Source organism: Erythranthe guttata, chromosome 11 (assembly GCF_056151865.1).
Source record: "Erythranthe guttata isolate IM_541 chromosome 11, IM_541, whole genome shotgun sequence".
Taxonomy (NCBI): domain Eukaryota; kingdom Viridiplantae; phylum Streptophyta; class Magnoliopsida; order Lamiales; family Phrymaceae; genus Erythranthe; species Erythranthe guttata.
Genome location: NC_142543.1, coordinates 16,839,424 through 16,861,573, shown reverse-complemented (window position 1 = coordinate 16,861,573; position 22,150 = coordinate 16,839,424). Strand labels below are relative to the sequence as shown.

At 35.1% G+C, this 22,150-nt stretch overlaps 1 protein-coding gene and 2 long non-coding RNA genes across 3 annotated transcripts; 1 reads left to right on the top strand and 2 right to left on the bottom strand.

The window, feature by feature from the left end:
- Nucleotides 1-7,821: 7,821 nt before the first annotated feature.
- Nucleotides 7,822-8,976, top strand: LOC148767108 (uncharacterized). The gene is made up of 2 exons (XR_016034393.1): nt 7,822-7,916; nt 8,704-8,976. It is a non-coding gene; the product is annotated as an uncharacterized LOC148767108 (long non-coding RNA).
- Nucleotides 8,977-12,081: 3,105 nt separating this feature from the next.
- LOC105959319 (uncharacterized) lies at nt 12,082-15,665 on the bottom strand. The gene is made up of 4 exons (XM_088825279.1): nt 15,477-15,665; nt 13,304-14,586; nt 13,117-13,221; nt 12,082-12,775 (listed from the first exon to the last, which is right to left on the bottom strand). The coding sequence occupies exons 2-4, from the start codon at nt 14,537-14,539 to the stop codon at nt 12,323-12,325; spliced, it is 1,794 nt and encodes a 597-aa protein (XP_088681405.1). The 5' UTR covers nt 14,540-14,586; nt 15,477-15,665; the 3' UTR covers nt 12,082-12,322.
- An 849-nt stretch (nt 15,666-16,514) lies between these two features.
- Nucleotides 16,515-21,092, bottom strand: LOC148767107 (uncharacterized). Its single transcript, XR_016034241.1, has 11 exons — nt 21,083-21,092; nt 20,829-20,872; nt 20,692-20,733; nt 20,427-20,476; nt 19,994-20,234; nt 19,594-19,685; nt 19,063-19,164; nt 18,863-18,965; nt 17,447-17,720; nt 17,190-17,362; nt 16,515-16,765 (listed from the first exon to the last, which is right to left on the bottom strand). It is a non-coding gene; the product is annotated as an uncharacterized LOC148767107 (long non-coding RNA).
- Between the last annotated feature and the right edge of the window lie 1,058 nt (nt 21,093-22,150).

Below are 22,150 nucleotides of genomic sequence, written 5' to 3'. Positions count from 1 at the left end.
TATGTAGATGTGTTTTGATTTATTAATTAATTTATTATTTTGTAATAATAAAAACAATTATAGATACATCATATTCTTCTAATGTATGCAATTCGTCACCAAAACTAAGTTAGTTTATAAAGCGAACGTGGTCTGCGAGCGCAGACTCCATCTTCAAACCCCTCCGACTTGCAAGCAGCCTTACAAATTTTAATCTTACAAAAACCACCGTAAGTTTGGCTCTTCACCAGACGAGGGCTCTCTTCACCATTCGCTACTCCGATGTCTGCATTTACATCTTAGCTTACACATGTTAAATATAATTTCAACCAAAAATAATTTACGATCTCTTGTTATAATATCAGAATTTGTGGTTGCACTGCATGATGCTATGATCGAAAACAAATCAGTACTGGGGCCACGCCGGTACGACCTTCTGTCAAAAGCTCTCCACACGGAGAATGTACATATATTTAATATTATTGTAAATAAGCACGAGATTTGTTTATATTTTATATATAGTTTATATGTATCATTATTTTTCTTAAAGCAAATTATTATTTAAATATGTTGAAACCGATGATTTAATATATGCATAACATATAAAACTAATAAAAACATAGTCTACTATTGGGTAAAGGAGTACTAAATTACCATTGATGAAGAGAAACACCATCAAGAAAAGAACACTCAAGATTAGGTTATTGGAGCTCTTCATGTTTGGAGATTATTACAAGATAACAAGACTAGGTTTTCAATTAGTTGCAACTAGGAAGGCATTCTTATATAATGTGATGGTTTTTAGTTTTTATTTGTTAAATTAAGTAGAGATAAATCTTGCAATTAATTCTTTTAAAAACTTTAGATAAACAGAAAAGACAAATTGAAGATTTCCCTTGTGCAATTTGGACAGGTGGTGATGGGCTGATGGCCTTTACAAATTACAAATGTGTGCCAATAGATGGTTTTCTTCATTTTATCTATTTAATGAAATTGGAAATTTTTGCTATTATTTTCCAATTTCAAAAATTAAACTGATAAACTGATAAATTTGTCCTAGGATCGAGTACTGGCAATCGCAGTGTGGAATTTCAACTCCAATGAGAGTGGTTTCGGACCGTAGAGTCACCATAATTTCTATTTCTTCGTAAAAAATCTGTCGGGTCAGGGGATGGAGGACCTGGGGGCAAGGAATTTTGATCTTTTAGTACGTACAATAAACTGATAAATTTATTAATTATTTCCTACCACGTTTAAAGCAATTAATCCTTTGCACGTGTATTAGGAAAAGAAGTTGTAGCAACAAAATCTTATCTGCGATTTAGACAAACAAGAAAAACTTGCACAAAAATAATTTTATTGAATTAAAATAAAATATTGCGGGTTACAAACTCTAATTTAATCATCTGATTCTTCTCTCAAGAACAATATGTGTTTGACTTTGAATTTCGGAGACGGGTCGTTGACTTGATCTTCTCCGGATTTGATTTGGATTTGAATAACGTCTTCCGAGGGTCTTGCGACTTGAATCTCGGATCGAAACGCTGAACTTTGACGGGTTTTGACTTGAAGATCTTGAAGTTCTTGATGGATTTGACCCTTCAATCTTCCTTCGATCTTGATTTGTTGAAGAACGCCCTCGATTTGATGAACAACGCCTTGAATTTGATGAAGAACGACTTGAATATTGTAGAGAGAATTTTCTCCTACGGTTTTTCTTCTTCTTGAGTTGTGTTTTGAATTGTGTAGAGAGGGTCCCTATTTATAGTGGTAGAATAAGAGTCCTACTTAAAGTCTACTTGATGACGTGGCGCGATTTGATTGGCTCTCTTTAAATTGATATTTATCTCTTATAACTTGGAAGAGGAGAAATAATCCTATTGGCCAATAATTAATTGATAATTATCTCCATAATTTATTTTGTAAGATAAATTATAATTTAATTTAGACACAATTTAATTGGCTAATTTAATTAACCAATTAATTAATTTTATGTGTCTACAAATGCCCCCTCGAGACTTGTTCACGGACAATGCATCTTGGAGTGGATGAGTCTCGATAATTACTCAACTTCAATTGCAGCTTGATCTAACAAAGCACATATATCTTTTGAAATCATTTTGAAATCATGACTGAACTTAGAGAGATTCTAAGTTGCCTACGTACCCTATAAAGGGATCAAGTCATAACGTAGTTCAAAATATATCCTTTTGAGGGATGTCGTGCACAGTTTATACTCATGTGGACAAGGAAAAAAATATGTTGTTTAAACTCATGCTGAAGGAGCATTTGACTTGAATTTATAGATAGTTTATGCTCGTATCAAGGAGGCTTGACTTGATTTGGACATATAGATAGTTTATGCTCGTATCGAGGAGCCTTGACTTGATTTGGATATGTAGATAGTTTATGCTCGTATCAAGGAGCCTTGACTTGATTTGAATATGTAGATAGTTTATGCTCGTATCAAGGAGCCTTGACTTGACTTGGATATATCGATAGTTTATGCTCGTATCAAGGAGCCTTGACTTGATTTGGATAAATAGATAGTTTATGCTCGTATCGAGGAGCCTTAACTTGATTTGGATATGTAGATAGTTTATGCTCGTATCAAAGAGCCTTGATTTGATTTGGATATATAGATAGTTTATGCTCATATCGAGGAGCCTTGACTTGATTTGAACTCGTAGACCTTTTAAACTCGTGTCAACGAGTGCTTCATTTGATTTGGACATGTAGACCTTTTAAAGTCGTGTCAAGGAGTGTTTAATTTGATTTGGACATGTAGACCTTTTAAACTCGTGTCAAGGAGTGCTTCACTTGATTTGAACTTGTAGACCTTTTAAACTCGTGTCAAGGAGTGTTTCATTTGATTTGGACTTGTAGACCTTTTAAACTCGTGTCAAGGAGTGTTTCATTTGATTTGACTTATCATATTGCATAGGGTGTTGCTTCTTCAAAAGACTTGCCCCCATCCTCATGATTTTCTTGTTCTTCTTCAAGATGCACTTCTTTGAGCCGGTACGGCTTTTGGAATGGTGATTCTTCAATTTGATTTGCAAGTATGCTCAACTCCATATCATGTGCTCGAGTGGCCAACTCTTCAAAACTTTTAGGTTGAATTACTTGAAGGATATATCGGAGTCCCCATTGCATTCCTTGGATGCACAGTTCAATAGCTGATGTCTCAGACAGTCGATCCTTGCAATTGAGACTCAAATTTCTCCAACGTTTGATGTAGTCGATGACAGGTTCATTCTTCCATTGGCGGGAATTGGTGAGCTCAATCATGCTGACTGTTCTTCGAGTGCTGTAAAAGCGGTTGAGAAATTCTTCCTTTAAGTGCTTCCAACTATCGATGGAGTTTGCCCCCAAATCAATGTACCAATCAAACGCGTTGTCTTTGAGCGATCGGACGAATTGCTTGACGAGGTGATCTCCGTACGTCCCGACATCATTGCAAGTCTCGACGAAGTGTGCCATATGTTGCTTGGGGTTGCCTTTGCCGTCAAATTGTTGAAACTTTGGAGGTATATAGCCCATTGGCATCCTTAGATCATCAATCCTTTGCGTGTATGGCTTGACATAGGTTGATGGAGACTTCGAGCTTCCTTCCAACTTGCCTTTGATGGTTCCACTGATCAGCGTCATCACTTGATCTACATGAATCATCCCTTGTGGAGAAACTTGAAGTTCTTGAGCTGGAGCCTTCTCGTTTTCAACTGGTTGTTGCTTTGTGGATGTCTCGACTTCGTCTTGAACCTCTATCTGATTCTCCACAGCTTGACTAGCATCGGCTTTGTCCATCTTGTTGATCAACTCGGCAATTTGAGAATCTCGTTGTTGAACATGCTTTGCGAGTCCCTCAATGGCCTTTGTCAAACTTGCAATTTGCTCCTCCATGGTTGTAGCGTTTGTTGTCATGACGGATGCCACCTCTGAGTAGCTTGATGTTGAACGAGGCGTGGGCTGTGAAATCTCTCGTTTTGAACCTTCCACGTCTGCGCTTGTGTTGACAAGAGGTGGTAAGCCTTTCTGAATGGTTTGAGCCGTCGAGTTAGTCTCGGAGGATGCTTGCAGCTTCTTAGCCATACTCCTTGTACCTAAGCCCAAACTTGATGAATCCGAATAAGCAATCTTCATTGTGAACGTAGAGCAGTCACTGCAACACTTCGAGGATCTTCGAGAGAGAGAAGAGATGAGAGGTAGAGATGTCCCACCGGGCGTGCCAAAATTTGTAGCAACAAAATCTTATCTGCGATTTAGACAAACAAGAAAAACTTGCACAAAAATAATTTTATTGAATTAAAATAAAATATTGCGGGTTACAAACTCTAATTTAATCCTCTGATTCTTCTCTCAAGAACAATATGTGTTTGACTTTGAATTTCGGAGACGGGTCGTTGACTTGATCTTCTCCGGATTTGATTTGGATTTGAATAACGTCTTCCGAGGGTCTTGCGACTTGAATCTCGGATCGAAACGCTGAACTTTGACGGGTTTTGACTTGAAGATCTTGAAGTTCTTGATGGATTTGACCCTTCAATCCTCCTTCGATCTTGATTTGTTGAAGAACGCCCTCGATTTGATGAAGAACGCCTTGAATTTGATGAAGAACGACTTGAATATTGTAGAGAGAATTTTCTCCTACGGTTTTTCTTCTTCTTGAGTTGTGTTTTGAATTGTGTAGAGAGGGTCCCTATTTATAGTGGTAGAATAAGAGTCCTACTTAAAGTCTACTTGATGACGTGGCGCGATTTGATTGGCTCTCTTTAAATTGATATTTATCTCTTATAACTTGGAAGAGGAGAAATAATCCTATTGGCCAATAATTAATTGATAATTATCTCCATAATTTATTTTGTAAGATAAATTATAATTTAATTTAGACACAATTTAATTGGCTAATTTAATTAACCAATTAATTAATTTTATGTGTCTACAGAAGTGTCTTGTGCTGTCTTGGTGCAAACATATATTTCATATTTAGTTTATTTAATTTGGTGCACATTGGTTCTATCAAATTGCTAAAGGCTACCTCGTGTTATTTTATTGTCATAAACTTCGTTATAACGTATTTTTTTAGCGCAGGCACGAGGTAGTTTGCTAAAAAATATGACAATAAATACGTTATTTTACTGTCATAAACTTCGTTGACAAAATTTTGGAGGGCGAGTCTTTTTTTATGAATTTACAGGGGAGAAAATGCGAAAACCGACCATATATACATCCCTCCGTGGATTTTGATAATTTATGTTTTTATTTTTATTTGACTTATGAGCGAAGATCAAACCGCTGATGAAGAGAAGCAGCATCATGAAAACAACACTCAAGATTGAGTTCTTCATATTTACGGATTATTATAGGCTAATCAAACTAGATGACGAAGATTTCGAGATATAATTAGTAGGAATTAGTAAGAAGTTCTTATATTTTATAATAAGAAGATGGCTTTTTTTTTTTTTTTTTTATTTGTTAATTAATTAAGTAGAGATAAGTGCTGCCATCCCATGAATTCTTCTAAATCCCTTGTAGATAAATAGAAAACAGAAACTACTGAAATTTGGACAAGTGGTGGTGACCTTTCATATGTTTGCCTATAGCGTTTGTTTTTGGATAATTACACTTTTGCCCCAAAAGTTGTCACATACAATGATTTCCGTCCTCAAACTTTCATTGCCACGAATTTAGCTCCCAAACATACCACTTTCTGACAGTTTTGATTTAGCCGTTAACTTGGATGAAATTGTCACGTACGCTACACATGACGTCCATATCGCAGCTAAAATCGGGATGAAACACACACCTAGTCCAGTTGGCAGTCTAAAAATGAGGTGAAGTGACACATCATTCTCTCCTCTCTATTTGTATTCCCAAATTCCTAATTCTCCATAATTCCTTATAAACGTAAACCCTACCCAAATTTTATTTTTGAAAGGCAAGCCATAATGGCTCAACCCTAGTTGTGGACTCACTTCTTATGGCAACTGCTAGTATCTTATGTCGATCCATGCCGGCCAAAAAAACTCATCAATCACTTGTAAATTCCACGATCCAGAGGATTGATCAATAAGGTTTGCCACTGAATCTAGAAAAAAAAGAGAGAATAAAGAATGGTCATCTCATAATAATTTTGAATGCTCTTTCCTCAACCAACCCGGGATTGCTCCAAATCGAAGTTAATCTTCACGTTATAGTTTGTAAATGCATTTTTAGAATTCCGACTCTCACACTGTTGGGTTAAATACCTAACACGCAAGTGTACGTATCGCAAACAAGTAGTAAAAGTGGACTCGTGAGAGTCGGATGTCGATCCCATAAGGAATAGTCAAATTATCTAATCATAAGTACCAAATTCTGACAGTTACGATTTTTATCCAGCATATGCAAGGCTGTCAAATTTAATCAACTAAATAATTAAACTAATTATGAAAGCAAATAAACACTAGAAACTATCAATATAAAAACGGATCTAGGATTTTATCTTCCCCCGATGCGATAGTTCATCACCCAATTAAGCCTCTATCATGCAAGTTACATTTCCTGATTATTAACCCGAAACACTCAATTACTCATAACCCGCTGTCGCGTGTATTATGAGTCTATTATTCATAAATGATTCACCATATGTCTATGCAAACGAATTATGAATAAAGCATTAAATAACAGGTCTCGTAAACGGCTACCTAAGGTATTATTTGTATGTCTACGATAATACATGTAATTGACACACTCATCCGGTGAAAACTACTCGAAGGCTCTTCTATCCCTGTTCTAATTATTAAAACGATCTGTCGATTCAATTCTAATAATAACACATAGCGACATAAATTAGCTAGGTTTATGCGCTAAATAAGATCAAATAGAAGAAAAAATCATGGAATTAAAGTTGCATAATATTAGAAAAATAGGTTCAAATCACCACATAGGGTTCTAATAATATCCTAGATTAAAAACTTAGCTACTCATGTTCTCCACCAAAAACATAATATAAATATAAAAAAACATAGATTTAGAAAAGATGGATAAAAGAAGAATAATGATGAAGATTCGTCAAGTCTTCGTCTTCGATTCTCCGTTCTCTTACTTCTCTTGCTCTGAGATTGTGTAAAAAATGCCTAAATTGTGTGCTTGAATTGGTCTTATATAGGGTGGAAAACTTGGAAAAAAATGCAGTTTCCTTGTACAATTAGGAGTCCTTTACTGCGCTTTTATGTCTTCTCGGACGGCCGTCTGGATTTGCAGTTCAAATTTCAGACGGCCGTCTCAATTCCAGAGACTTTATTCCTCCCATGAAAATATTCGGACGGCCGTCTGGATTTTTAGTGTATTTCTCAGATGGCCGTCCGGGCTTTAATTCTTCAGGTTTTTGACTTGTTCACTTTGTGCCCGTATTTTCTCCAAAATTGTGTTTTTGACCCTCGATTTATCCAATTCTTCAAATTGTACCTAAAATACAATAAATGAATACTTTAAGCACCAATTATCAATAAAATACACTAAAAACTCCAATTAAAAGTTATAATTAAGTGTAAAAATATACACTTTACACACACTAAGACAAATAAGGTGTCACTTATTATTGGGCTGGAAAAAACCCCTACATACTCAAGAAGAGAAAAAAAAATCCTTGAGTAGTAAAGAAAAAGATCATGGACACGCAATTATTATCCGAAATTAAATACTAAGATTAGCTTCACATGATATTTGGGATTGATGAAATTAATGAAACGATACATAACAAAATAGTATTAGGAAACTTGGGGATTTACATTAAATATAGAAATACAAAATTAATATTGCTATGAGCTATAAATTCAGAAGCCTTTGGTAATATTTTTCAACAATTGTAGAGTGAACAAATAGTGAGAGTTCTATCATGGAGGCTAAAAAAATGTTTACCTTGATTTTCTTCTTGGTATTTCTTCTTACCGCTCGTAAGTTCATTTCTTCCCTTTCCAATATCCCTCTCGTCCGGGTGAAATACACAAGTTTTGCGCCTTCAATTTTCAAACATACATACATATTTTTTCTTTTAATACACATGCATATTGCATCTGGTGAAATACACTAGTTCTGTAATCACATATATACAGGGGCGGTGCTTTCAAGGGGCATGGGGGGCTGATGACCCCCCAAGAAAAAAAAATTCAGATATTTGGTATTTTATTTTTTGAATATTACTTTTGGCCCCCAAAGTGTCTTAAGTTATTATTTTTTTAGTTTCTTCTTCATAATCTTATATAAATTATAGATAAAATATAAAATAAGATGCTTAAAACCTGTATTATTTTAAATAAAATTTCTGAATATTACTTTTTTTTCTTTTTATCAATGCCTTGAGATCGTGCCATGAATCACCGAAATATTAAGTGCAATATATTATTAGAATAATTTGAATTAATTTAGAATTTTCTGTGATGATTAAAATATGATATAATTATAATATATATGATATTTTAATTAAAAATTAGTAATATAAACTTATTTTTTGCAATGTTTTGTGAACCTAAATTTTTTTCGGGCCGCTGCCCCGAACCTCAAAATTTTAGTTAGCCCCCGGTTCCGCCCCTGCATATATATACACATATGTGTGTGCACACATTGGGTAATCATCAATAATACACCGAGTGTAGTATCGAACAGATCCCAAAATCTCTTCCTCTTTATCCTTTTCTTTTTTAATAAATGCCCTAATACTTGTTTTTTATTTTGGTATGGTAGAGGAGAGCACAGGTAAACTATGCAATCTTAAACTTAAAAAGAGTTGCACTTCCGACTATAGCTGCACTCAAGATTGCGTCCCATTAGGCTACCCATTTGGCTACTGTCTTCTTGTAGGGCAATCACAACATTTATGTGTCTGCCAAAAAGAGAATTGCTAGTGAAAATTATTTTGCTAATTGATCTTGACATATTGTAATTTTCCTATTATAATTATGTTGAGCTTTGAATAAAATGGAATAAACATCATCTCGTTTTGAGTTATTATTTTTACTTTGTGCATACAGTCAGGGGCGGGGCGTACTCATGCTTATGGCTGGGTGGCCCCCGCCCCCCCACCCCCCCTCCAAGAATTTTTTTAAGCAGTTTTTTTTTTGGCTTTTATGTATTAGTTAATGTACTTTCGTCCTCCCAAACTTTTAATTTTGTACACTTTAGTCCATAAATAAAAAAAACAAATCTTCTCTTAAATTACCTCTATATTTCAGTCCCCAAGAAAACTCCCCTGGGTCCACCCCTGCATACAATCCGATATGGTGACATATATTTCGTTACACATTTTCGGCGGTCACTCTTCAAATTTTTATTATAGATCATATCCACCGAAAGCGTGGGAATTAGAGTCAACAAAAGTCAAAAAGTTAATTATAAACTCAACAATTACATGAAACCATATATATATATATATATATATATATATATATATATATATATATATATATATAAAACGTTGACCAGGGATCGTTTTGGTACGTCTGGTAGTCCACAGGAGGTATTTGATACAACTATTTTAGTTCAGGGGTGTAAAGTGAACTTACATCATATATGAATGGCTACAACTAAATATTTTCAAGGAGTAAATTCACATTAAAGTTTGAAAAAGAAGAAAACAAAACGAAACATAAGATATATATATATATATATATATATATATATATATATATATATATATATATATATATATATATATATATACTAGTTGAGCTGTTTGCCCAGTATTAATGTCTATTTTATGGGAGAAAATCGAATCACAAATAGTTTTTCCGAAAAAAATTAAAAAATGTTTGGAAATGCAAAATTAATTCCGATTTCAATTACAAAAAAACTGCAAACTAAAAGTCCATTCCAATTAAAAAAGGCTCGGAAATTTCGGGATTTTGGAATTTTTTTTGAAATCACATAACTTTTAAAATTTCAAAACTTAGCAAAAATTTTCTGACAATTTCATAATTTTTCAAAAATAAGAATATCCACGTCGATAAAAGTATAACTAATAACTTTTAAATCTCAGTTTAAAAAAATAAATAAAAATAAACCACATCATAATTAAAATCAAAATCAAAAATCAAAACCTCAGAATTCATAATAAAAAAATTGTTCCAAAATCGATACTTTTTAGATTGGAAACCGACGGAAATTGAAAATTTCGTCCCAACCTGCACCAAGCCTAGTCCATAGAGGTACGTTTAACAATAAAATTACATGGGACAAGAAGAACGAAAATAAAAATATTGGTGGGAAGAATATTTTATATTTAAATTGAAAATGACAAACGACGTCGTATTATAATTAAACTGGAAAAAAAAATTAAAAAAAGAAAGCAGCGAAAATCATGGGTAAATGGGTTTGGGCCAAGAGAGATAGAAGACGACAGGCAGAGAAAAGAGTAAAATATTGGCGGGGCCCAGAAGAAATAAATAAAAAAAGAAAATAAAGGAAAAGAAAAGGATAGGGCAGGAGAGAGAAACAATAATATAAAAAGGAAAAGAAAATGATAGGGCAGGAGAGAGAAACAATAATAAAAAACTGATGCGGACGTCATGTTGCGTAATAAACCGACCATGGGCCCCTACAGCAGAGTACCATCCACATTAAAAGAAATTGGAAAAGGAAAATGCCGGCAGTTACTTTTGGCCTAAAAATAGGCAAAACGACATCGTTTTAGTATTAAATGGACCAAGAAAAAAGGGAAACAAAAAGGCCCAGAAGCTGGAGAAGCCATCCATTCTTATTTATATATATATATATATACTAGATGAGGCAATGCGCGCAATGCGCGATGCCCGGTCGAATTTCTTGTACTTCGAACAAGGACATGGTATCATGAATCTCAAAAACGAGTTTGACATTGTCGAGTACAGCTCAACTTTATGCAACATGTTGATAGGAACATAAAATGAGTAAAGTCCCCTCAGTGTCAACTTATTCCGTTGCATCCTCTCATGTTAATTGGGAGAGAAGAGAACTTTAGTATTCACGTGAGCTCTGTTTTTTCAGGTCTAAGATAAATGTCGATTATGATTAGTATAATACAGTTCATCAGCAACGAATAACCTAACAAACAGTTTGATTCAAGTTTGACAGTTTTTTGTGAAGTCGGTGAAAAAATAGTGTACTTGTTACCTGAATTCACCAAAATTATATAGAAAAGGGTGAAATCGAAAACCAGAGGTCCTCTACCCTTGTGAGCAACAATATATCTCTTCTTCAACTTTATCTTAAAGCTCCCTGAGATGTTAATCTCCATGTTGAATCTCGAAAATTACCTCTGGCGACGAATCATTGGGTTCAAAAAAAGAGGAGGTGGCACTACTAGAAAAACGCGTAGCAACGTCCATATCCATCGCTAACCAGTATATTTCTGTCGCTAACGTTGTATTAGAAACGGACCTTCGTCGTCGCCACCTCCGTTGCTAAAGGGCGCCTCGCTAATTTTAGCTTCGACGAGATTAAATCCCTCGCTATATTTAGCTACGGTATGTCCGTCGCCAATGTCTGTTACTAAGGTGGAGGCAGAATTACAGCGTTGCTATAGTCGTGGCTACTGTAGCAAGAACACTTCTGTTGCTGCATGCGTTGCTACGGTGGCAACAAAGCTGTCGTCGCTACATCCGTGACTAGAGTAGCAACAATCGGTTCGTCGCTACCGACGTTGCTACTTTAGCAATTATTCCCTCGTCGCTACGGCCGTTGCTAATGTGGCAACAACCTGTTCGTTGCTAAGATCGTGGCTAACGGAGTAACTACATTTCCATCGCTACACCAAATACGGACGTTGCAAATATCTGTGGCTAATTCGTAGCAGTATTCGTTGCAATTCTTATTCCGTGACAAAGGTCGTAGCTATCTTTGTTGCTACTGTACCCCAAATTCGAACAATTGGTTTCTAAATCTGTAGCTAAATTCGTTGCAATATATTACCAAATATTGCTAAATTTATATACGAATATTCGTGGCTAAATCCATTGCAGAATATATTTTCAAATAACCTTTTAACATTTTGTTTTTTTACCCATTTTAATTTATTTTTTTATCAATAAAATTACACCTATATTTGAACAATTTTGCAAAAGAAAAAACATTGTAATACTAACGAGCTATGCTAAAATCTGAATCACGAAAACCATACTAATTAACACCGCAATAATATCATCATAAACATGTTCACAAAAGAAACAACATAGTCAATACTAATGAGCTCAACTACAATCCGATTCACAAAACCAAACTAAAACCTGAAGAATATCAACATAAACGTGCGAATACTAGCCCCGTAAAATTAAATAAAACTTTATCCTATAAGTATTATTCTGACCCGAATATCTCTAGCAGATTCTTGTCATTGACTTCGGTTCATTGCTTGAGTGGCTGCCTCAATCCTGGCTTGCAATTTCTCTTCAAAAGCCGCTTCCATTTGTTCAAATTTGTCTTTTATTGCTCGATTAACTGCTTCTTGAAATATAGGAGAATTGACGAAACTTTGAGAATAATTGGGTGGTGCTGATGAAGAAAATGTTGGGCCATTAGATATATGGTTAACTCCCTGCAAAATGTTAGAAGACTCGGACCCGACACCATAAATTCTTCCTTTTGTTGGTCCTCCGGTTACCTCGAGCCAAACATTGTCAACTAGTTCTTTGGGTAGAGTAGCTATCGTTGTCATGAAGGCCTCATCTCCACTGTCATCTTCTTCCCCATCTTCATCATCTATTGTTGCATCATCATTTTCGTTATCTTGTGTCTCAAACCTGTTATCTAGACGACGTTTCTTCATGCTATTCTTAAATTTTTCCTGATACAACACAAATTCAATAATAAATATACATGACATAAATCCCATAATATATATACATAAACAAATTTATTTATTGTATCATAACACCTCAGAATGTATACAAGTTAGAATGCATAAAGTCAAGAATACCAAATAAGTTCATGAGATAATAAACACATACATAAACATTTCAATAATTCATCTAAATAAAAGGCTTAATCATGCATTGAATAAAAAATCTTGTACTCCAATCAACTCAGATTCATAACCAAATCCAACCTTGGGTTGGATACTTTATATGCATTCGAGAGAAAAAAAAAACATGCAAGAGTATTATGTTAATGGAATGAGATTCTTACCCATATCAATTTCGACTTCTTGTCAACCCAATCATTATTTTCTTTTGTCTTGTGAGTCATCAGGAATAACTCCGAGGCACTAGGTTCTTTCCCATTTTCTTTCACCTAAAATAAACATAATAATTAATGCAGTTTATATAATTAAATTGTAGAAGAAATACAAATAAAAAACGGGAAAAATACTAACATATCTTCTTTTATATTCTGACATTGGAATTGATCCTCCTGTATGCAGTGATGGACCTGAACCATCCGGAGCCGTTGACTTTTCAACACTTCCCTTACGGAAAGACTTTTTATCTTTCCGAAAAGGATGATTCATGGGCAAAAATTGACGATGGCAATCAAAATATGATGGTTTTTTTCCTTCCTTCAAGAAAAATGCCTTGCTACGGCCCATACATAAAGGACACGATGAAACTCCATGTGTGCTCCATCCAGACAACATTCCGTATGCTGGAAAGTCATTAATAGTCCACATAAGTGCAGCTCGCATTTGAAAATTTTGTTTATTGAATGAATCATAAGTTTCTACTCCCACCTCCCATAATTCATTCAACTCATTTACGAGAGGCTGCAAATATACGTCTATGTTCTTACCAGGACTCTTAGGACCAGGAATAACAAGAGATAAGAACATGTAAGGAGTTGTCATACACATTCCAGGGGGAAGGTTGTATGGTGTTATAATTACTGGCCAACATGAATAAGGATGGCTCTTTTGTCCATATGGACTAAACCCATCAGATGAAAGAGCTAATCGAACATTACGTGGCTCAACAGCAAAGGAAGGATAAGATGTATCGAAGTGCTTCCATGCCTCGCCGTCACATGGATGGCTGATCGTCCCGGATTCTCGACGACTTTTCTTATGCCATGTCATATGTTCTGATGTTTTTGAAGACATGAATAATCTTTGAAGCCTTGGGGTGAGAGGAAAATATCTTAGTATTTTATAAGAAATTTCTTTTTGTTTTTCATTCCCCCTTTTTCTCGGTTTATATCGAGAGTGACCACAAACAGAGCAAACTTTCAAATCTTGATTTTCTTTGAAGTACAAAATGCATTCATTCACACACACATCTATCTTTTTATACCCTAACCCAAGATTTCTAACCATTTTTTTGGTTTTGTAGAAATCAGTAGGTAACTTGTTGTCATTCGGTACAAGCTCTTTCATCAGTTGTAATATCTGATTAAAGCATACCCCACTCATATTGAACTCAGATTTAATGTTCACTAATCTTGACGTCGCTGATAGTGGAGTATGCAATTTACATCCCTCGTACAATGGCTCTTCTGTAGCCTTAAGTAATTCATAGAATTTTCCAGCAACACTATTGGGAAGCTCTCCTTCATCACTAACAAAATCGTTTCTATCAAATTCAAAATCAAAACCAAGCCCGGCTGCTTCTAAAACCATTGTGCGATACGGATCTGATGGTGTAGTTTGAATAGCTGCTTCATTTTCTGTTTGTGGAGACACATGATTTATGTACGGATCCCCATGTGATATCCATTGATAATATTCAGGGACGAAACCATACTTATATAGATGGGTTTTAACATCCTCTACATTAAGAAAACCCATATTATCACACCTTGAACACGGACACCGTATGTCACCTTCTGATACAAAATTGACTTGTGATAGTGCAAAACATATAAATTCATCAACACCAGCCTTAAATTCCTCAGTCAATCCTGTTCTACTTGGTACAAGTCTATTATACATCCACAAACGATCAGCTCTATAGAAACTCATCCTAAGCAAAATGTTAATTACAAGACAAAGGACAACTAGTTAACCAAATCTGACACTACTAGAAATTTCCTTTAATGAAGAATAATTAAAGTGAGACGAGCAGAATTAAAACATAAAATTATATTGAATAACAAGCTAGCGATCGTAATATCATAATGTCCAGCATATATTAATTATCAGCAATCAAAACATATATACCATCAACAATCAAAACACATAAGCAACTAAACACTAAATTTATTTTATTTGTGACATTCAAGCTATCATTATCAGGTTCTTCGTCAGACGAGAAAGGAGAATCAGTAGCCTCGACAAAAAACATAGTAAAATTCTCAAACTTCTAATTCAACTCATCAACTAGTAAAATTCAAGTTTTTCCATAGAAATATAGGCATCTTACCTAAGAGTTTAATCTAGAATTCCTCTCCAAACTATGCTAAGAATATGGCTTAAACGTGCATCAATTAATTTTTAACCCCTAATTAAAATTTAAAACAGAACTTTAAAACCCTAACTTATAACTCATGGGTTTAATACGAAACGAATGGGAACGAGTGGGGGACGGGTGAGAGAGTGAGGGAGAGATTCAGGTTACCTTAATCTGTGGAGTTCTTCGTGCGCCGGACGTGTAGGCAGAGATGGTTGTGGTGGTGGTTGCCGCCCAGCCTTTGTTTCTCTCCTCTAATTGCCGCTGTTTCTCTTCTCTAATTCTAGCGGCAGAAAAAGTTTTTTTTTTTTTTTTTTATGCAATTAGCTAACTAATGTGTAGAACTAATTTAGGCAATAAAATAATCAATAAAATTATAATAAAGAAATTCTTTTTCTATCACATAAAACACTAAAAAGTAGGCTACACGTGTATATATAAAGATAAACTAATGAAGCTTAGAAAATATAAATATTATTACAAGTTTAATTCAATCTCTTAAAAGTAGATGATTATTATTATTATTATTATTATTATTATTATTATTATTATTATTATTATTATTATTATTATTATTATTATTATTATTATTATTATTATTATTATTATTATTATTATTATTATTATTATTATTATTATTATTATTATTATTATTTATTCAAATTGATAAAAATTAACATTAGCAATGTATGTTGTTCGTCGCCAAGTTATTTGTTAAAATTTATGTTAGTAACAACTATGATGTCCGTAGCTTAGTTTCGTTTCAAATATATTTGTTGTAGCAACGACTATGATGTTCATTGCTAAATCTATAGCAAATTATTTAATTTGGAAACGGATTTATTTTCCATTACTACCATCGTCGCTAATTAATTACGTTTGCGACCGCTCAACCTTCCGTTGCTAGAGATGTTGGTAAATATTTATGTTTGACACAGACTTTGTATCCATCGCTAATAGTTGTCACACAAAAAAATGTGATAGCAACGACCTTTATTTTTATGGCTAAAGCTAACGCTAAATTTAACTTTTGCAACGGAAATGATGTGCGTCGCTAGAAGCCGTTGCTATCTATGAACTTTCACAAGTAAAGGGACGAATTCGTCTTCTGTTGCCACCTCCGTTGCTGAACAGCGATGGTAGGAACAAATTTATAGTCCGTTGCTAACAGACGTTGCTAAAACGCGTTTTTCTAGTAGTGTGGCGGGCGCACATCAAACAACATAGGTCTCGAAAGACCCCACTGAATTGAATTGGGTCCATGATTCTAAGAAATAGTGAGAATTCTCGATCTCTCTCAATTCGAAAATCCAGGATTTGAATTGATGTTCGGGCATAACTTGTTCATTGGTACCACTGATATCGATTTCAGTGTATAAGCAAGCTTTGTAATTGAACATCATCAGATATATCGCCTCCAAATGACTTATATGTTCCACCCGCATAGTAATAAGGGCCTAAAAATGATCATCATTAACCCGTTCACAATTTGTTGATTTGAGCTGGATTACTGTAAATTTTAGAAGCACTTTTGTTCTTTCTTTGAACCACGGAAAAGAAATATAAAAGATACAAAAGCTTCTATAAAGAAAATAATGGAAAGGCTATAGTGAAAACCATCGTTACTTTAGGATGAGGATCGCGGTTGCCTCCAACAGACAAACCAACCATTTTAAGTTAGTTTACACTGAGGTGTACTCTTATAGCCTACCTAGTTGAAGTCGATTCGAATCTACTCTCACAGTTAATTACCATCCGAATATGGAAAACAAATTAGAAAAAAAGTCGAATATTAAACGAAAATGGAGTCTTTATATCCTCTATAGGGAGATTTATCATGCATATATACAGGAATCAGAAAAATATGACATGAGAAATTACCTTGGAACTTCAGCCACAACCTTAGGATCACTGAAAAGCTGGTGCAGCTCTGTAGGCCTCATCATGTGGTGTATACATATCACATATGACCGCAAGTGGAAGAAAAAACAGAATTTGATAACAATCACGCGTTTCGAATCTCCAAGAGTAATAAGGTGTTTTTCCCACGTCTTCTAGAATGCAATTTCAAAGCGCGTTTATATAAAGCAAAACCATATTATATTTAAAGCAAAATAAAACGAAGAAAAAGAGCTCACCACTTTTTCATGTCTTCAAGAATGGTCCAATGCACCACTGAACACCCATAATATCACAAGAAATCCAAGTCCACACACCATGTATTTAAATTCACATTCTTCATAAGGTTGAGAGACAAATGTAATTAGTTTGAACAATTATGGTTGATTCACAGTCAGTATCACCAACATTGTTGTCCCATTAATTTAAACTCTCATTGAGATCAATAACTGCCTCAATAGCCACTTCAAGAATATGCCTATGAGAACTTAGCTGCTCGGGTCGACTCAATGTCTGACAAAACAGTGAAACCAGCAAGTGATAAAGTTATTAAAGTGTAAAGTATAAAATCAAAATACTAAACTAATGTTTCATCAATAGAGAAAACTCTTTCAGAGTCAGAGGTCACAAAATACAATTTCAATCACTATGGGATATCTATGTTATCCTGAGATATGAATGCAGGGTCATACAATAATGTTAAAAAAAACATTCACATCTAAGCTGCTCGATACCACATGCAAAAGGTTCATTTTAATTTTGATCACAAAGGGAAACAACGGATAAATAATTATAACAAAGTTCGGTTTTGAAACAAGTGCATTATTGAAGCTTTGCTCAGCGAACAACTTGCCCAATTTCAAGAAATACTACTTCCTATGCAAGTTCTACTTAATGAAGAGATCAAAGTCCCCCATTGTTGCTTCTACCAAAGGAGGGGAAAAGGGCTTAACAAACGTCACCGTTCTTTTTTTATCGAGGTGGCGGAATAGGAACATGAATCGTCGCAGGTGGGCGGTTAACTGAGAGCATATTGATCAACTGGGGTAAAAAGAATAATTTAACAAATTCGTGAAAGAGTTTCAAACACATGGATGCATTGAAATGATACTAACCATCAGCTGCAACATGCCAATTGAAAACAACACAAAAGCTTTGAAAATGAATACCGGAAAAAGTATTACAAAAACCGATTGTGGATTATTTGGAGAAACAAAAAGAATCCCATTTGTCGTTAAAGGTGAACAAATCAGCAAAAACGCAGAATAAAAAAGTAAGAACTGAAACATTTAACTGTTTTCCACTAACGACACAGACTTACCACTTACCAGTAGGAAGAGAGCATAAATCAGCAGTTAACGAAACATGTTGAGCAACAGCCAACAACCCAAAAGACAGGGCTGGGCTTTGGTTTTGTAACGCACAAGCCCTTGTTTCGGGCGGCCTAAAAAATATTTAATTTTAATGGAGAGGAAGACAGAGAGGCGGAACGTAAAATTGGTGGAAATTGAAACTAAAACCAACTGCAATGCATTTCATAAAATCAACACAATCAAAACTAAAACAAACACAATTTCAAATTTAAATCCCCACTAGCATAAGACACTTGCAATGAAGAATCAAGAGTCAAGAATCAACTGAAACTTAACACTCACTTCTTCCGCCGATGACCACGTCTAGTCCCCCAGCATTTGAGTTCCCAAATTGGGCACCCCCATTAGTTGCAAAATAGCAGCACAACACACCCATGAGTTTGGACTGCCGGAGAAGAGGACGAGAACGAAGATCACTACGGAGCTTTATTACGAGGAAAAACAATTAAAGCAAAAACATGTGAAAAAATTAAGGCACATACAGAACACTTCCCGCCGATCGAATCTTCGGATTCTTCTTGGTTGGTGGAGTCCTGGCGAAGTTACGACGGAGGATAAAGAGCCCGAATTTCAATTGCGGCAACCTGCGCATGTCACAAATTGGATAAGTTGTTTTTGTTGCAGATACGTGCACAACGATAAAGAAGAAGAAACCTTAGCTGAGGAAAACATAAGATAAGTTTGATTTAGTTATTTTCAATACCACAACTTTAGTCTCAAATTAATAACCATGTGTAATTATTAATGTATACTCTCTGCAGGCTGAGCACAACCGCCTGTGGGACAATGTTGGCGATTTGCACAAAACATACAAATGGCTAAAAAAAAGGCTTCAGACAGAACCAACAACAGTCGAATGCATTTTACTGAAAATTTTCGTAAAGAATACATAATGAAATAATTTATGGCTCCTGACATGTAACAGGGCACGGAGCACATAGAAAGATAAGGAAAATTCAAAAACTTTTGTAAATTATAAGGCAAACTAAAATTCTGAATATGAAAGCATATACCTCTAAGGCAAGTGTTATTAGAGACATGGACTTTGTGATCATTTCCATGCTGATCTCAAGAATATAGGTTATTTGAAATGCAGTACCTAAATCTGTAAGGCACAGTAAACAAGTAGTAGGTCAACGACAGATTGCATAATATGTACTGTTGAAAAGTCGAGCATAGAATCTAATCCCGTTGAAGTAAAATCATTTTGCACTTGGAAAAAAACAAGGAATCATAAATCTAAAAAATAAGTTCTACATTGCGAGGCACTGTGCATAGATATAATTCAATCAACTTTTGTGCCATAGAATCCTTCCATTCCAGTCAAGCTCTGGTCAATTGATAGCAACTAAAGTTCATTTGTTCGTTAAATTAGAACAAACACAATAAAAACAGATAGCTTGCAATCTTCACCTTCTCAGTATACACCGGCAAGCCATGAAGAATACAGTAGAATACATTTAGCGGTTATCTCAAAGTCAACAAGCATTTGCCCGCACAATCTAAAGGCTTCAGTAAGAAGGGAAAAAACGTATTTGTAAAAAAAGAAATATGAGTTAGAAACAATTTGTGTTTATTTTTGTGCAAAACTGAAACACCTATTTTTACTTCACCTACAAAGAAGAAGAACCACTGTACTGCTGAGGCTCTCCGACTGCGAGGTCGAGGCAATAAATCAAAAGTGGGAAAAGAAACAGGGACACCAATTTATGGTAAATAAACAAGCATCTTTATTTAATTCGAAACAGATAGTGGAATCATTTATCATAGTAAATTGTAACGGCAGAAAAATAATGTTTCTAATCCGAAATGAATTGTAACATTAAATCACAGAAAGAACACTCACTCTCCGGAAAAGAAGTTATCAAATGATTGCCTCATCTGTTTGGTCATCATCTGCAAAACAAGTAAACAGACTCCAATATTTTTCAAGAGGCTTAGGCGGCAGCTTTAATGGAGTTTACAAAGAACACTGCATATCGCAAGAGGCTTAGGTGGCAGCTTTCGATAAAAGTATGTGGGAAGAAATCTTATTGAATTAATGAAATGAGATTAAATTTGCAATGGATGTGAGAACATGTAAATGCATACACGGACGAGCGAAACTGCACCTTCCCCATTCGACCAATCAAAGCAAATCCCTTTGTCAAAGTCTATAAGAACAAAAACACGGGTAGAAAAAAGTTATTACATCAACACATGCTAATTCATAATAAAATCAAACTGAGTGCGAAGTTGGATTGCTTACAGTTAATAGAACGAGCGACAGCGAAAGCGGGACATTGCCATCACCTGAGGAATAATCAGCACCGCCGACTCAGAATGGTTAAAATTCAGAAAGCTAAAAGTACAATGAGACGGCGATAAAAATACTAAAATAACCAAACTTGCATCTCAAACTTTTATATATGACATCATGTATTTTCAAGATATTTTCATTACGATGAAAAAATAAAACAAAAAATTAAGGTGGCATCTAAAAACCAGATTGAAGTAACATACCATATTTCCCGACCAATGATAAGTGTTCGTTTTGCACGATTTTTGCTTATCGAATCTTCGAGTTTTGGTCTTCATTCGTCCGAGTTTCGGCGTTATTTGTATATATTATTGCGTTTCTTGTTTTATTTTTTTTTTTAGGTTTTGTTAGCTATTTTTGCCGATTCGAAACGATTTTGAAAGCGAAGCCGAGAACCAACCAAACAAGTGCAAAATTGCATTCAAGTTGAAGATGGAAGCGTTCGGTATTTCATGCATAACTCTCTCATATGACCTCCGATTGAGCTGATTCAAGTAGAGTTAGAAAGCCAACTGCAAGGGCTACAACTTTTGTGAAATGCATTTTTGTCGAATTCGGCCTAAAAAGGGTCAACACGGAGTTTCAAGTTCAGACAGTCACCATATCGTGATATTGCCATCCTGTATCGCGATATGGGGAGAAATGAAACAGAGAGCTTGCATTTTTGCCATATCGCGCGATATTCCATCCTGTATCGCGATATGGGGAGAAACGAAACAGAGAGCTTGGGTTTTTGCCATATCGCCCGATACTGATGCCCATATCGCGATATGGCCTCGGGATGTGTAAAAAATATCTAAAAAGGCAAACCTTACTATAAATAGAAGCAAGCAATTCACAACTAAAAGGACTTCTTCTTCGACTTCACGCTTCGACTTCTTCTTCGGTTTTTCTTCGGTTTTCGTCAGTTCTTCGCGGGAAGCTTCGACTCGGGTTTCGACTCGGGTTTTTCATAAGCTTTTTCTTTACGTTTAGTTTATGATTTCTCATGTTCTTCATTTGGATGCTATGTTTGTAATGAACTGAACATTTTCTTCTAGGGTAATGAAGCCTTGTATATATTGATTTCGATCGTCATTTCTGTTTTCTATTTGTCGTGTTTTGATTTCGTTTATGTTTTCCTGTATTAAATGCTTCTGATTGTTTGATCAGCTCTGGGATTGATATTAAATAGGAATGAACTCGAGAGAGGATTTCTTGTTTGAAGTTAGGAAAACATAGCTCGGAGTGTGGAAACGGAGACGTGATGCACTTCGGGTAGCCCTAAAGGA

Excerpts from the sequence above, each read along its gene's own strand:
- LOC105959319 (XM_088825279.1), bottom strand. The coding sequence starts at position 14,539 with ATGGTTTTAGAAGCAGCCGGGCTTGGTTTTGATTTTGAATTTGATAGA. Across the intron at positions 13,222-13,303 it reads CAGAATATAAAAGAAGATAT|GTGAAAGAAAATGGGAAAGA; the intron begins GTTAGTATTTTT and ends TGTTTATTTTAG. Across the intron at positions 12,776-13,116 it reads AGAAGTCGAAATTGATATGG|GAAAAATTTAAGAATAGCAT; the intron begins GTAAGAATCTCA and ends GTGTTGTATCAG.